This window comes from Schistocerca cancellata, chromosome 4, assembly GCF_023864275.1.
Source record: "Schistocerca cancellata isolate TAMUIC-IGC-003103 chromosome 4, iqSchCanc2.1, whole genome shotgun sequence".
NCBI classification, from domain to species: Eukaryota; Metazoa; Arthropoda; class Insecta; order Orthoptera; family Acrididae; genus Schistocerca; species Schistocerca cancellata.
Window position 1 is genome coordinate 737,660,477 of NC_064629.1, and position 18,259 is coordinate 737,678,735.

At 37.3% G+C, this 18,259-nt stretch overlaps 1 protein-coding gene across 1 annotated transcript in view; it reads right to left on the reverse strand.

The window, feature by feature from the left end:
• LOC126183858 (calcyclin-binding protein) overlaps nucleotides 1-18,259 on the reverse strand; it is a 62,031-nt gene that overhangs the window by 13,622 nt on the left and 30,150 nt on the right. Inside the window, exons 2-3 of the mRNA XM_049926150.1 lie at nucleotides 12,547-12,754; nucleotides 12,069-12,165 (exon numbers count right to left, since the gene is read on the reverse strand). Of these exons, the coding sequence (XP_049782107.1) occupies nucleotides 12,069-12,165; nucleotides 12,547-12,754 (305 nt within the window). The remainder of the gene's footprint in view (nucleotides 1-12,068; nucleotides 12,166-12,546; nucleotides 12,755-18,259) is intronic.

Here is an 18,259-nt window from a genome sequence, read left to right on the forward strand (position 1 = left end):
CAATTTCTATTTGTTTATTTTATTTCTTCTTAGATTATCAAAATGTAGACAAGTCAATAAATGACATATGGGTAGAATAGGTGTAATGATAACTTTTTAAGCAGATACATTAAGTCAATAAAGGTTTATAATTCTCATCAGTCAGAGTATGTTAAAAAATGAATTTTCCTTTAGCAGCCTTAAAAAAGAAAAAGAGAGAGAGAGAGAGAGAGAGAGAGAGAGAGAGAGAGAGAGAGAAAGGGGGGGGGGAGGTGTGTCACTTGGGTAAATACGGTAAAATACTGGTCTGGTACCAACCGCTACATAGATGACATCCTGCTACACACACTGGCCCAAACAACGTTTATGATATCTTTGTCAATCAACTAAAGTTACATACTACAATTCAGTTTATGATTCAACACAGTACTCGTGGTTCACTCCCTTATCTAGATCTACCGATTACCCTGAGAGGCTGAGATGAAGTTTGACATTAGCAGATAACCATCTGCCACAGACATTCTAATTCATCCACCGTCCAACCACTCTCTCAGCTATACAGAGACCAGTGTCAAGTCCCTCCTTTACAGAATTGATACTCTTCCACTCCTACATGAAGCCTTTAACCAATAATTGAACACTATCAGCGACATTGCTTATACTAACAGCTACAACTCTGATTTTAACAAAGACATCCAAAAGAAAATCAATCCTATTCTCTCCTGCCCAGTGACAAATTACTCTCCCACCAGCGAAACTAATAGAAAATCATCTTTCCGTAGGATATCTTAGTACGAGACTATTTCCGAAAAAAATATGTAAACAGTTAAAAGCAAAAAGCATTCCCCCAGCCTTTTTATTCTGAGGGGTACTGGTTTCTAATCCCGTCATAATGAGCAGTTGAATTTAATAATTTTCACTCTACAGGTCTCTACTCCATTTTTTGTAATGACTGTCCTGCCCACTAATTTTGGGAAATGGGATGTTTCCAATATCTGCACTTACCACTGACCTATGTATAACTGGACATACTATTTCTAATTCGACCACTAATTTAAGGATTTTATGTAATGGTAATAATGTTCTGACAGGTATTTTGCACTCCTTAAAACTGTTTCCCAACCATATCCTGAATGGCCAATTGGGACTCTTAGTGGCATCCTCTCAAATTTTGACTGACTGTGCACTCCCCTCTTCCTCAGTTTTCCACCATAATCTCTTTCGTCAGGTATCATTTTTCTTCTTCTTTTTGCATACTTGTCCTTGCAGTTTGGATTCCTTTGTCAGCTCACCACTGTACATATTTGCGCTAACTACGTTTAGAAACAATTTACGACTATGGAGCAGTCACTTGGCTCCATTTAATATGATCCCATAATGGGTTTTATCACAATTTTAACCACTTTTATTGGTCACACTGTAATCTCTCTATACTATGTTTTATCACAGGAAGTTTCTGTACAGTACTTTCATCATAGCGGCTCTTACTGCGTGCACAGTAATTCCTCTCTACATATTTGTTATACTGCTGTCTTTCTCCTCTCATTTTGTAACTGTTCCCAGGCTTCGGTTGGTGCGAATCTTGCTTCTTCCTTCTCCATCATTGCTCCCTCTAGTGGTGCATTTCCACACTACCTGTTGGCCACTTCTCTCTGGCAAACTATATGCCGGCAGTTTCAACAACACTACGTCAGCTGGGTTGTTTGATGGCCTGACCTTCCTACTGCATGCATAGTCATGTTTCCATGATGTGGTTTATGTGGTTCTCTTGAAATCTCTACATCTACATTTATACTCCACAAGCCACCCAACGGTGTGTGGCGGAGGGCACTTTATGTGCCACTGTCATTACCTCCCTTTTCTGTTCCAGTCGTGTATGGTTCGCGGGAAGAACGACTGTCTTAAAGCCTCCGTGCGCGCTCGAATGTCTAATTTTACATTCGTGATCGCTAGTGATTATATTTTTCTATCCAAATGCAGGTTCATCATGTATATCTTTTTTTCCAGGATCTTATTTGAACTCCTCTTTAGTTCTATACTCACAGCTCCCAGGGCTCATGTACAATGGCTGCACCTGATACCCATTAGTATTTTGGATGTTTTATTTTTATCCAACTCAAGCAGTTCTGAAAATTTTGAACACAATCTGAACATTGGAAGACAGTGTTTCTCTCAATGTTAAATTAGTTACTACATGTGAGCACTTCTTTCCCTATCTTTCCGATTTAACTGCCTTGTTTTTTACCATCATTGTACTTTGTAATGCTCATTATATTTTTTGTAAACTTATACACCTGAAAATGGGATTAAATCATCACAAAACCGTTTGTGTATGATCCTGTACTACAAGAACTATTAGCAGCTAATGCGAATATTAGATTTTTTAGAACAAAATATATCTTTGAACTGACTGATCTAGCACTCATTTCAATGAACAAGTGTGTCAAAAAACATGGGTAGCAGGCATATTCTTAGAGTAGTTTGGCAATGTATTTAAAATTTAATGTTCAATTTGAGTAACAATGCAACCTGAAAATCAGGCCACACCGCTCTCACATGCATATAGGCGTAACACCTGTGCCATTTTCTTTTACAGGATCAGAAGACCTACAGGCAGCAAGCCATCTGATAAGATGGGCCCAGCTACATCCAGTCAGCAGCAAATTGATGGAATTGGACATTGTGCCTCACACCTGAGACCAGCTCCCAGGCAGCAACATGCCTAACTCTTAACCTGCCACCTGTTCACCATTGTTTCATGTAGGATTCCCATAGTGCCGAAGCCAAGTGGCATATGGTGCAACATACATGCATGCATACACCAAATACCCAGATCAGCAAGCAAGGCTGTAAGACCTTAACCAAGCCAGCTGGCTTCACCGCCCCTCTCCCCACCCTTCCTACCAGTGCATGGATGTTGTTGTGACATGGCTTACGAAGTGCACAACATGTGCCATGATGATCACCACCACACAGATCCAACCACTCGCCTGGCACCCTCCTGATGGCACTCACACATCTGGACTACATTCTGTTTCTGTGCCACGTCCAACAGTACATTGTTCTTACCCATCAGTTGTATTGCCAGACACCAAACAGTGTTGTCAATGGGAGCACTGCTTCATTTCCAGCTAGTACTACCAGGTATGGATATCCTTCAACAGGCAGAAAAGATAATGCGCCACAGACACACAGACAGTTCCTACCCTGCAGTCGGAGGACGAAATTCATTGTCTGCAGCCAGCTCAATATAGTTCCTGCAACTAGGCTGTTGAGTACAGTTTAACAATTTCTGTTCTGAGGACTACACTACAATTCAGCAGCCACTATGTAAGGGAAACATTGACAATTAATCGAGTGTCTGCATAATTACTTTTAGTCGTAGTGCATAGTGACCACTTCAGACTGCATTTTGTCCTCCTCCCCAAAATGCGTAACTAAATGCTAAGTCAAACTGTAATATTTGCTGTTTTTAGTGATTTCTCCTGTCATATTCCATAATTGTTTTAGATTTTTCAGTTAAATTTGACCCAAAAATTTTGGTTTTGGTAGCAGATGTGACTAATCACAACAAATGACATATTCAATATTTTCAGGTTTAGGACTAGACTTACATATCTTTAGCTCTCTAAAAATTATGCTGTGAATAAAAAGTCAACAACAATTAACAAAATTTGTTTTTGTGGTGGTCATAATGTAGCCCCCCCCCTCCACCAACTGGCAGTACATGTTATAAAAAAATACATTGCTACTGCTAAGGTTAATGAGACACAGAAGTTAAATAGTCCCTTGATTTACTTATTTTATACTAGTCACCCTGGATCACTAGAGTTTATTAAAAACTTAAAAATCACATCAAAACAATAACCAGTATCGATTTTATAAAAAATCAGTCTCAGTCGAAGTTCCTGAAATGCTAAACATTAATATTCTTTAGAGGGGAACAGGTGTCAAAATTACACACTTCATCTACATAATAAATATGAAGTTTTTATACCATCATGTGGTACGCAGAGACAATGGCAGAGCATTCATAAGTGATTAAGAGAGCACTTGTAATTGCTAAATAGCAGCAAAAAACCACACATTATAAAGTAGTAGTTCCACCCTTCACCTGCTGCGTGACATCATTGGAAACAAATAGGGCTTAACGTATGATGGCACCATAGAGAAAACATGAAACATCTATATAGATGTAGATAAAATACAACATTAAAGATTACATGAAAGTAAATAAGATGCAGTGGTAAGTATTTTACATTGACAAGAACAATTAGGAACATATGTAAACAACCCACAGAAATAGTAGTAAGAATGATAAACTGTCACCTACAGGTGTTGCATGTAAGTTTGAACTCAAATATTGAAGCAAAGGTTAGTGTAGAGATGCCAACCTTTGTGTGGAGATGGCAGCTTGGAACTTCTTCATGCTTAGTGTCGCTGGCAAAGAATATGGCGTGCCAAAGATTTAATGGTAGAATGGTGCCTTCGGTCACCATGTAGATAAGGATCAATGAATGAGGATCGGAATCTAATCGTGATAAGTATAAAACCTAAAACTCTATAGTCACACGAGTGGTGAAAAAATGTCTGAATATGTGGAGAATTGTTAAAATCAAAACAATAAAAGAAAATTTTGAATTTTTTGTTAGATTATTGCTTTAAGGTACACTTTCTCATTATTTCCAAGCAAATTTGGCAAGTTTTTTCTATGGTAAAGAAATCTACACTAATAAATGTACAATTACGTGCAGTAACATTTTGGTAAATTATTTATATTATTTGCTATGATATTTTGGATTTGAACACTTTTTTACAGAAAAATTATCCCTATGACCATAAAATGTCTAGATTAAAATTTTGTTCCACTTAATTATTTCATCAAAAGTCTTCCAGTATTTCCTGATTGTGTTCCTGGAAGGAGAAAACCTCAAGTTGCAGAAAAATCATTTTAAAGTTTGAGTGAAATATTTTTAAAAAATTCTGATCATACCTTAGCAAAAACTGCCCATACCCATATTCCATGTCACCACCACCACCACCACCACCACCACCACCACACCACCACCACCACCGCTCTTTTAGCTCCTCTGGTCCTTTGCCTAGCAGTTATTTTCTATATTCAGTACTTAAGTCTCTGCCTTCGCAATTCGTTGTTCATTGATGATCGGTAATATCTGCTCTGTGAAGATTTCAAGTATGAAGCCCAACTTGCTGAGGATATGAAGTCTTTCCACATTCCCATCATTAAACACTGCTTCAGCTTCCAAAGCAGGAATCTTCACTACCAAATTGGAAACACAGTCTTTGGACATCTCTTCCAAATAAGAGCATTAAAACTTTCATCTGGGTTCTGCATTTTGCCATGCAGACATTTTTCTAGCAGTTCTGGTGAAGCTAGTGCTCAAAAAGTTGGTTTAATGGTCATTGCAACCTCATATGGGAGGTTATTTTTATGTCTGTAAGCTTCCCCACTTTCCTTGCTTTTCAGAAATTTGCACCATTCATTAGAACATAGGCCATGTTGGGGTGTAGTATGTCTACAAGTAATGAAACCAAATAGCCCATACTGCTTCCTCATAGTATCCAAATCTGTGAGGCTATTTCTAATTGCAGCGCCATAACAGACTTGCAGGCTGCAAATTCTCCTTTTTGTTAGTGTGTTTTTACCTCCCAGTGGCTTCCCATCCTTTAGTAACTTGCCTTTATTGTCTGCAACAAGCCTTCTGAATCGTCCACACATCCTCTTCTGAATAAGGCCTAAGCACCCCAGTTTTTCGATAGTGCAGTCATCTCCATAGGGCTGACTTTCAACTGCATTCTTGAAATAATGAGAGTCTCCATCTCCTCAACACTGTGTGTATATCTTACTCCATACTTTCGCAAAGACCTATGGAAAATGAGTTCCATACCAGCAGCTTCCATCCCACCACTGTAGCCTACATAATTCCTGATACCAACAGCTTTGCGAGTTCTTACCATTCAGTTTCTTTATCTACATCATTATATTCCTCGTGCAAAGAACACGCAGAACAAAGTTTAGACAACACCTGTAAGTTTACTATTTTTCCAGTGTCAACACTAACGACTGTCGAAACTTCGTGCAGTGAAGCATACCTCTCTTCATGCAGGAACTGTCACAGGCAACTGCTATATCTTTGATATTAGTTGCATCACAATTTCCTTTAATTGCTCCCTGGACTGCCATTTTCATGCTCTATTTATTTACTTCTGCAACTGCACTGAGGAGAGTAGTGTTCACTGCAGTAAATTTTAGGAGAGGACCAGGCATGTTCACAATACCACTTAAAAGGCTTCATACATTCTATTACTGGCCTTCAATGTCTTGAATAGTGTGTCAGCACCACAGTTTTGACATAAAATGCACAATGTGCTAACAAATTTTCTCTCTTTCTGTCGTCCACCAAATTCCCATTTCCTCCTTAAAACAAGCACTTGCAGGCTTTTCTAAGTGCCTCTGAAAGCAATTCGAGATCCACAATTCTTGAACTTTTGTTTCTTCTGACACAATACCTTTCCCAAGTTTTAGTTTAGATGCACTTGGAGACAAGCTAATGTTTGCAGCTACAGGCCCAACCCTAACCTCAACATCTGTCTTAGTATATTTTTTAAAATACTTTACCAGGTCTAGGCACTGAAAAACAATCAATATCTTCAACCTTGCACAAAAAATGACAACAAATCCAACTTTGCTCAAATTCCACTAAACAGAAAAAAAAGAAAGAAATAAAGAAAGAAAGAAAGAAAACACTTGTTTACAAAGCTCCACAGCCTCCTATACCACACTGCAAGGCTGTATAAAAAATCATAGCCTTCTAAAGCTATATTTTCCAGGTTCACAGGCAAAATTTAGCAACAAAATTTTTCCTCCACTGGGTACCTTGGAAAGTGAGTATGGCACATTACACTGCTTACCATTTTAATTTTTTTATATCATTTGTAGATCGAATTTCAAAGAAAAAATTTAGGATGATCTCCATTATATTTACTTTCAAATAAGAAAATTAAAAACACTGATTTTTTAAAAGATTTATGTCCCCTTTTAAGAGCCCTTAGAGACACTGTGTATGATTTTTTAGTTTCTTCTGGATAAGCCCTCCTGAATGAATTATATATGAGATACTGCCTGAACACTGATTTCGTACAGACTATGTCAGTTGTGTGCTCTCTGAAGCAAGCTAGAAAATCCTGACTTGTTTGTCCTATATAATGTTTATTACAATCATTACAAAAAATATTTTAAACCCCCAAGTTATCTCCACTTCCAATGTTATGTCCTAGCTTATTTCAGAGTAGGTGGTCTGTAGTAGATGCCAGGGTTGTATCCATATTTTTAAAATACCTATTTATGCTATCAGGCACATTACCTATATAGGTCATGTTAAATTTGTAGGTAATAGTGACAGGAGCATCTGAGCATTTTCATTTCAAGTTATTCAATATGTCAACCTCATTTGCAATTTATGAACTACTACTGTAGCTAGTTTAATAATCTGCAGATCACTGAAAAAAATGAAAGCTCTCTTATATTTCATTGGATGACAGGAAGCAGAGTTGATAATGCTCTCAGTTGCCATAGGTTTTCTGTAAATGGCAAAGTGATACTTACCATTGTAATTGGGAACAGTAAGATCAAGAAAACTGATACTTCTGTTCTTTTTGTCTTCTATGGTAAAAGATGATTTTGGATGAATGCTGTCTGGAACTGCAGCTAAATGATCAGTTTCTTTTTCTGAACCTCTGTAAAGCAGGAACACATCATCCATATGTTTATTATAAATTTTTATATTAGGAATTTCTCGATTCTTTCTGACAAATGTTGTCTCACTATAATTAATGAATACGTCTGCTATTGTTCCTTCATCAATTCTATTGACCTTATTATCTGAAATAACTATGGAAAACATCACTTTGCCCTTTACAGAAAATGTACAGAAACTGACACCAATCTCTATGTTGCTTCCTGTCATCCAATGAAATATAAAAGAGCTTTCTTTTTCCAATGATCCAAAGAGTATTAAAGTATCCACTAGCTGCAGATGAAATCCTCAGATGCTCCTGCCACCACTACTTACAAATTCGTTAAAAAATCTATATAGGTAACCTGTCTGATAGAATAAATAGTTTTTAATACACATACCACCATGGCATTAACTACCAGTAACATACTCCAAAATAAGCAGAGACTTAAGGTTGGAAGTCGAGATTTTTAACTCGGGGGTGGAAAAGATTTTACTGTAATGATTGCAACAGTCATTATAAAAAGTACAAACTGATCACAATTTTCTTCCTCACTTCGAAGAGCACACAACTAGCAAAACCTGTACTAAATCAGTGTTCTGGCAGCATGTCATATATACTAAAAGTTCAGGAGGGCTTATCCAGGAGAACTTTAAAATCTTAGGTAATGCCCCCAAAAAGGCTCCTATTAGACACCTTGGAAGAGACTGATACCATACCTATTACAAAAGACTGTCATCTACCATTATGAATGAGCAACTAGACTTTGGGAGAAACTTTTCTTTGATCTGTTTGATGATCTGCTGTAATGCAGGTCTGCCCTTGCTTCTCTCACTTTAAACCATTGGTAATTTCCATCAACCCCCTCTTTTTATAAAATATATGTTTTTCTTTTCTTTTTGTTATACTTTTTATGTCAGATTTTAATCTATAAAGGTGGTAATTATGACACGAATTCTGTCACGGAATTAGGTCATAAGCCCATCACTGTACATACGGTGTTTTTCGACTAATTGTCAGTGCATTTTCTTTTATAGTTTCAAGTTTAACCAGTCTGACGTGTTCAGTCTTTCACCACTCTTACTGTTTTAGTACCCAGTTTTAGGTTTTATGCATTTTATTATTCAATATTCATCATCATTAATCTATTCTTGTCTCCATGGTGACCAATGGCAACATTCTGATGTTTCATCTATGATGCACCATATTCCTTACCATCAACACTGCATCGTTAAGTTCCAAGCTACTGTCTCCACGGCAATGGTTGGCATCGCAACACTCGTCTTTGCTTCAATATTCGAGTTTGAACTTTTATCCAACACCCGTAGATGGCAGTTCAGTGTTGTTCTATTTGTGTTGGTTGTTTATGTATGTTTGAAGTTATTTTTGCTGAAGTAAAATAATTACTTTTGCATCTTACTTTATATAATCGTTAATGTTTTATTTTATCCATATCTACCACCCAACGTTTTACATTTCTCATACATTCCCATCATGTTAAGCCCTATCGGCTCTCAGTGTTGTCATGCAGCTGGCGAGGGGCAGAGCAGCTTCTTTATAATGTATAGAGTTTTGCTGCTATTTAGCAGTTACCAGCAGTGTCCTTCAACACTTACCGATGCTCTGTCCCCATCAATGCTCACCATCTGATGGTAAAAGACCTTTTTATTTTGTTAAGCCTGTCTATCCATATTTATTACAAAGTTGAAATGTGTAATTGTGACACCTGTTTCCCTCTGAAGAATATTAATCAGGGTGTATACAGGGACAAGGAAAAAAAATTCCCGGATTATTCCCGGATATCCCGTTTAAAAAATATGCTTTTTCCCGGGCGACCTACTGTCACTTAGCACAGAAAAAGTTCCCTCGGAACTGTAAAACTTATCAATCCTTTGAATGGTTAACGTTTTATATAATCGCGTAGAACTTCCCGGAAAAAAAAGAAAAGCCGGAGCAGAGAAGTTTTGGAAAGACCTTTGATTTGCAGCAACATATACGCTGCATATTTTCGTATTACGAAAGTATAAATTCGAATTGCACCAAACACAGCTTGTTAGTTTCCGGAGCGTTGCAACCGAGGTTGTGATGTCCTTTTGTAAGCGAGTCATATCTCAAGCCACGAGATCTCGCCAGCCGATGACAGCAGCTATTCAGAGCATAGGGCACGTGTTATAGTCAGCCACTAGCAAGATTACTGGTTACATAGCGCGAACACACAAGAGGAAAAAAGTTAACGGTTTACATTAATGTACACAGTACCGTATATCTACAAGAAAAGCTAAGCTCTCACGTGTAATATTGGTCTTTTTTTGGTGTGATATACTTTAAGATACATCACACAAATGTGCCAGTAAATTTAAAATTGTGACATAAATGCCTCGGCTCGAAATTCTTGAAGTGACTGGTCCTCAAACTGTTCAGTTTCGAACGCTCTGTGATTTAGATATCCATCCCACTTTCACACACGTAACATAATTCATCTTGCGTAAAAAGAAATTTACTTTGAAAGTAACGCTTTTCTAACCACCGTTCGCAATACTGTTAGTTATAGGTTCGATTTACCAGTTGGCAGAGAGCGCCAAAAACGAATTATTGTGCGTGTGCAACTGCAGTGGTGTAGGAAGCCCGCATGTTCGTGTGTATAAAGCATTAAGAGAGCTTACACTACACCATAAAAGAAACAGGGCATCAAAGGATACTCCAAAAGGCATCAAAATTTCGTGAATCATACTAAAATGCATAATTCGGCTTGAAGTGCACATTGGTTTTTTCCAGATTCACAATGAAGTAGGTCCCATCTGATATTAAGCTTTTCAGTGTGGTTTTTGGGATGTAAATTTTCTTGGAGTACCAGTACTCCACGATCTCATGTTTGGTTCTTTATTATGGCATAATGCCATACATGGCAGAAGATGATAACGTGCACTTGAAATTCACCTAACAGTTGGAAGTACCCAAAATTGTTAAATGAAACACTTCGTTTCAAATAAAATGATTGCCTCAACGGAATTTCTTTAGCAAACTTGCAAAAATAACTTCATTCTTCTGCAAGGCGATTAATGCTTGACTGCTACTAACTTAGAAAGAAAATAATATCAGAAACTGAAATTAATAACATATTTTTGCCCTCTGTAATTATGTGAATGCATTTTAATTCACTTGATAGCTCCCGGCCACAGAAATCCGTTTTGTTTTCATTTGACGTGGGAGCTGTACACGAAGAGAAGCAGCGAAATCACTTAACGTAAACACGGGTCACGTGGAGACTAACCCCCTCCCCACTACAACTCAGACAACTCTGTGCAAGCGCGAATCTGGCAGCTAGGGCGCGCGAGAAAAATTTTTCTCGTTTGCATCTGGCTGCTTGCTGCTACTACCGATGCAGCTAACAGCCAAACTTCAAGAAGCGGGAAGCGAGAGAAGGTACTGCTTATACGCGAGTCAAATGCGCATGCGCAACAGACCGCTGGCAACTGGTCAAACGAACCTAATGTGAACAGTTGTGACGTCATGCTCATAGCAAGCAGTTTATTGTTACGAAGAATTACAGTCTGCGCCCTACGGCCTTTAACATATTTTTGCTATCTGTAGACGCTTGTGCGTGCACGGTGTTTTGTTGTAAAATGCACATTTCCTTTGCCACTACAGTTTTATTTTTTTTTCCTCTCGTTTATATTTTATTGCTGCAGTATCATTCTCCAGTAGCAGGATACAATAACATTCTTTGCTAGAGAATCAATTCTGCAGTCAAAACTACAAAAATGTAACTGAAAGCTAAAACAATGAAAAATTCCCGGAATTCCGAAAAATCCCGGGTTTTTCCCGGTTTTCTCCCGGATGAAAAAATTCCCGGGTTTTTCCCGGAATTCCCGGTTGTCCCGGGTCGTATACACCCTGTTAATGTTTTAGAGACATAGTCTGAAAATGGTTTTTTATGAAGTCAACCAGTTACCATTTTGACATGTAATTTTTAGTTTTTAATAAATCCTTGCAATCGAGACTGATAAGTATTTTAATTATGTATGAGATCACTGTTAGTTTCCTATAATATTTACAATAGTTCCTTCTCAGCGTGCTTGTCAGGAATAACATTAGGCAACTCACCAGTTTACATGAAACGCAGACAAGAAGTAATGAAGTATGCTTAGAGTGAATCAGTCTCTCTAAAAGATTAGATCAATTATGTTCGTCACAAGTTACAGACAATTTTCCACCACAATATGTAATTAAAATAAATAAATAAACTACTTACATTTAGCACATTCACTGCCATGGTCTACAGACTAAAACACATGGACATAATTATATGTGAACTTTTATTTACTCACCTTTCTGTGAAAACACATTCAATATTTGTTTCATTGAGTGCTTCAAGATTTTTTAAAGTAACATAAATTTTAACATATTTGTCCGACTGGTCCCATGCTGAAACAAACAACCACACATTAGATATCAATTATACGAAACCTGTTTATTGCCATAATGATAGGGAAAATTTTACAAGCAGTTCATATTTCATACATCAGTAAAGAAATCCAGAACAGGATGACAAAGTATAAAGGGAGGTTGTTCATTACCATGAAGTTTGTAGTTTGCATTGCAATATGAAAGACTCAATTTACTTCTAGTGACGTAAGTGGGAAGAGAAAGAAGTAAAATAGAATTTATTTTTAAAAATGAATAAATACTAATAAAACTTAGAAACTTTAATCCACTGCAGTCTGATTTGGCAGAACAGTTATATTTTTTCTTAATCTTCCATAGGGGTCTTAATACTATAATATTACTAATGGACTTGATACAAACCATAATTAGTTAATCGCACATCATAGCATCGAGCAGGTGCATTTCGGGCACCACCTGAAGATGATTCTGCTATTTCTGCTCCGCTCTGTTCTCTCAATAATGAAATTTCAGTCTCAATTTTCCTGGCTTCAACTAGCAAAATGTCCTTCACTTTCTGTCGTTCTGTCAAATTACTAAGTCTCTTAAGTTCTTCAACTGTCGCTTGGAGCTGAAAAAAAGTATGTATGTATTTGAAACATAAGTAGAGATATTGAGAAACCTCACATAAATGCAGCATCCCCCATCTTTGAGACTAACGAAGCCTAATGACACATCATGAAATCCGGTGTGTTGAAAATGTTAACAACATGCAGTTGCCATAACCACAAAGAAAATTTATTAAATCAGTGCAGTTCCCACAACACAATTTATAGGTATACTAAATGCATGATTCTTTTTCTTAAATATAAATTACCTATACGTATTTCTTATGTAAATAAAACTGACATGTAGATCAAGTGACTATAGTTTACCCTTATCTCCTGTGCAAGCACAAGATGTCTGTAGACAAACTGGAAACAAAACTTCTTAAACAGGTACCTTTCTCAAGAAGTTTACAGCAACACATGCTGACAAGTTCGGTGAATATGAGATGTCCTTGTATGGCTCTACAGTTGTCACCATATCGTATCTCTAGTGACAAAGGGATTTCAATGTGCAGAAAATGGGGTACTGTTGAGCAATTTTTTGTATTGTAGAATAAAGTTGAAGTCACACAGCTTTTCACTTTTTTTATTTTATTTCCAAATACAAGAAGGCCAAAAACAGAAACACTAACTCCTCACTATGCAATGCAGCACTGTACTTCAAAACAAAAATACTCTTTTTTAGAAAAAAAGATAAATTACATTTTGTGGCTGTAGTGCTGGATGGGGAGCTATGACTAGTGACAGCAAAAGATACTGAAAGACAGCCAAAGCCTTAAACAGAGGCAGCATCTGACAGTACACCTCTCTTCTACTGTGTGTAGATCAGCAAAGCTGTTTGTATAAGATGTGTCAGGACAGTTTTAGTTAGTCAATGAAAGAATCAAAACAATATATTTATTATCAATTTCAAGGTTGCTTCCTGATTTTTGTATTCCTTTGGTGACTGCAATAACCAAGTGTGTCAACAGACTGGCCTGTATTGTATCCTGGGGCTTACGGTAGGTTGGAGAGTGAGTTTGGGTTTGAACTGACAGAGCCATTGTGTGTGTGTGTGTGGGGGGGGGGGGGGGGGGGGGCTTGTTGCAATGACAAAACTTTCTGTAGCTTAACCTGAGGCCTAGATTACGTTGGACTGTGATAATCTGATTGTGAGTTGCTGAATTCAATGAATCTTAACACATTAATAAGACTGCCATTATAGATTGATGTGTAACATAGCAAAGATACACATTCATCACTGCAGTAACTTACTTTGATGTCTTCTTTCCAATTTCGAAATTCTGATAATGTGGTGAAATTCAAACCCTGTACAATAAAAAAACCTGCTAATTTCATTTGTGAATTATACAAAATTACAAATGAGACTCATTGGCTACCTACACCGCAGTCATGATTTGTCCTGTCGACTTCCTGTGATTCATTGCTCAAACATTTACCAACAGAAGCAAAAGCACCAGCACAGTACGTGCACTTGTACCGAGTTAGTCTAGAACCTCTGTTTGAAGAAGACCACAATGGACTGACAAATTAAGGAATAACTGACATTTTTGCTATCAGACAAATACTAGTAAAAAAAATCAGGAGAAAGAAAAATCTGATAATCATGTCTACATTTGTTGAAGGCAAATGACACAGCTGAGGTATTCAGAGAAAATATAAAAATGCGGCAAATGAGACAGGCAGAAGGGAATACACACCTATAAAAAAATGAAAATTGCAAGAAGTGCCAAACTGGCAAAGCATGAATGGGTAGCCAAGAAATTCAACACTGCAGAATCATATATGGCTTTGGGGGAAGACAGATGCAACATACTCATATAGAAAAACTAGAGACACTGCTGGAAAAGAAGCATTTGTATGGATACCAACAGCTCAAATAAGCCCATACTATGCAAAGAAGGCAGAACTGAAATGTAAAAGGAATATATAGTGTCAATATAGAGGAAACAAACTCTAAAGCAATATTACAGAAAGAGCAACAGAAGCAAGTGAAGATATGATGAGAGAAAAATTATTGCAAGAAGACTTTGACAGAGCACTGAAAGACCTATGTTGAAACAAGTCCTCTTAACTATTCCCCTCAATATGGGTGATATATGTGACAGGTGATATACCAGATTTCAAGAAGAATGTTGTTATTTCTATTGCAAAGAGGGCTGGTGCTAATAGATTTAAATATTATTGAACCATCATTTTAACAAGGCATGCATGCAAAATACTGATAAGAGACATTTACAGGAAAATGGAAAACTCTTGTCAGTCAATCAAATCACTGAGAACATCAATTTGGCTTCCAGAGAAATATGAGACCATACCGATCCTATGATTTGGCTTAGAACTGGTAGACTGCAGAAAGGTAAACTACATTTACATCATTTGTAGGTTTAAAGAAAGCTTTTGACAACATTAACTTTAAATTCTGAAGGTAGAGATGGTAAATTATGGAGAGTGACAATTTACTTGCAACTTGTACATAAAACAAACTGCAGTTTTAACAGTCTAAGGGCTCGAAAAGGGAAGTAGTGTTCAAAATGGGAACGAGACAGGGTTGAACCTCTCCCCAATGTTACTTAATCTGTGAAATGAGCAAGCAGTAAAGGAAACCAAGAAAAAAAATCAGGAAAGGGAATTAAGTTCAGAAAGAATAAATTAAAACTTTGTGGTTTGCCTATGATAGTAATTCTGTTGGAGATGGCAAAGAGCTTGGAAGAGCAATTGAACAAAATGCACAGTGTCGTGAGAAGAGGCTATAAGATGAAAATCAACAGAAGTAAAACATGGATAATGGAATTTAGTCCCTTAAATCAGGCAATTGTGAGTGAATTAAAATAAGAAATTTTCAAGCATAAGCCTGTTCCCTTAATATATTCTAGAACTACCTAAAAGTAAATTAACTATAATTTCTGTTACCAAAACTTAATTACTGGAATTTTGGGCAAGAGCATGACATTGGACCCATCTTGAAATCTTGGTTGTGAATGACAGATCTACAGTGCAATACAAGCATTTGGTTGGGTTCAAAGGTGATAATTTTGTTATGAGTTGGCAAAGCCAATGAGTCAAGGGCCATGGTAACTGCCTGTTGTTTACATTATATTTAATGCACTTTTCACTGTAAAAACAAATTCAGAAGGAAATGTCTCCAACGAGCATTTCAATGCCTATTATGCAAATGTATTTTACATGAACTACAAAAAATGCAAGTGGGTTCCACTACATAACTTTTATTGAATTGTGAAAACACTATTTTTACAATTAACATTAGGGTTTTCTTACATGGTACAATCATCTTACTTTGAGGTTTACAGTTTATTCAAATTATTCAATGTGAAAGTAAGCATTATTCTTAACAATAGGTCATTTGCAATCACTTTCTCTCAACCCATTGTCAGTAACTCACTTATTATAAAGTTATCATTATTAAACACTTTTCTCGTCTGCTTTTTCATTTACCCCTATTCACTAGCATCCAAAGTTCTCAAAAAATCCTACAGCTAAGTTTCACCTTATGTATCTTCCAAAGTTGAAACACATTGTGATAACAGCCGTTTATCTCCTGTTTGTCCTCTCTTCAAGAATAATCGTGTATCATTAGGACTTAATATTTTTTTAAACTACGTGTAACAATTATCTTCTCCCTCCAAACTGGCACTAATGACTATTTCTTGAAGTCTTAAGTCCCATGCCATATTTATCTCTCATTATTACTTGAATTTTATATGTGCCACTCAATTTCAAACACTTTGTTCTACTTTGTTATATTGTCTTTATTAAACTTCCTGGCAGATTACAACTATGTGCTAGACCGAGACTCGAACTCTTGACCTTTGCCTTTTGCGGCCAAGTGCTCTACCATCTGAGCTACACAAGCACGACTCACGTCCCGTCACAGCTTTACATCTGCCAGTACTTCGTCACCTACCTTCCAAACTTCACCGACGCTCTCCTGCGAACCTTACAGTAAGAAAGAATATTGTGGAGATGAGGCTTAGCACAGCCTGGGGGATGTTTCCAGAATGAGATTTTCACTCTGCAGTGGAGTGTGTGCTGATATGAAATTTGCTGTGAGGACGGGATGTGAGTCGTACTTGGGTAGCTCAGATGGTAGAGCACTTGCCTGCGAAATGCAAAGTTCGAGTCTCGGTCCAACACACAGTTTTAATCTGCCAGGAAGTTTCATATCAGCACACACTCCACTGTAAGGTGCAAATCTCATTCTGGAAACATCCCCAGGCTGTGGTTAAGCCAAGTCTCTGCAATATCCCTTCTTCCAGGAGTGCTAGTTCTGCAAGGTTAGCAGGAGAGCTTCTATGAAGTTACGTCATAGCCTTTCAGCATATCTGAAACTGATCGTATTTACGGAGTGTATGTTTACGAATGTCATGGTGCTCTGTAGGCTGGTATGTCTATGCTTCTAAACTGAATGATGTTAGTGGTTTGTAAGACTCCCCAAGTGCTGTTTGAGGGAAAAATATTGTAAGTGTTTGTGGCAGTTTCTTAGTTATTCAGATGTTGGAGTTATGGGCAAGATATCTTTTTTGTGTTTGGAAGTAATAGTGCAGCGTGTTGTTTATGGTTGGCGATTCAATTTTGTCTCATATTTTGTTAATTATGAATACAACAATGATGTTTACAAGTAGGTACCTGCTTGCAACAATGGGAGCCAACATGGCCACAATTAACTCCTACAGTCATTCAATTAATGGCAAAGTATTTTACTTGTTGTATTTGTGGAGAAGGTATGAGACTGACCAAAGTTGCCACATGTTTTGGACCAGTATATATGGCGGTTAGCAGGACGAAGTATGGTGTTCTATCCAGATGAGTTTGTGGCTTGAGAAGTTTACGCTGGCCATTCAAGAGTGTGTGTGTGTGTGTGTGTGTGTGTGTGTGTGTGTGTGTGTGCGCGCGCTACCATTAGAGTGCTAAATATGTGTGCCATCTGACTTTGGTCAATAAGTATGTTTTTATGGTGGCACATATGGTATGTGTAGAAGTATGCGACATATATCAAAACTTGTGTTAAAGCAATTTTTCATGAACTTCAGGGTTGTGTTGTTACATGTTGTTAATTATGTTGGATTGCGATTGGTGCGTATTGTGGAGTTTACTCTACTGCATAATCCGTATCACTTCAGGCGGGGGGGATACCTTCATAGTCTCGGATGACATTGAACTTAGAAAAAGTTGAAATTCCTGGAGTAAGTATGAAACACTTTTTTTTCCCCCTCCAAAAATTTCCTGCTCCGAAGATACAGGCCTGCAAAGATGACACTGCGAAAACTATTTTGAAGATGTGAATTTCAGAACCATTTTTAAAATGCTGTATTTTTGTTACAGTTCTAGAGTTTTGTTAGAGTTGTTTTTACTTGAAAGATAATTGCTTTATGATTACAATGGTATCCTCTGTTTGGACATTTCTGTCAAAATTCTTTTACTGTCACGTTTTGATGTTTTTTTTTTAAATTTACAGAACTTTTTTTCCCCAAAAATGCCAATCCAGAAAAGTCAGATTTTTTTCTGTT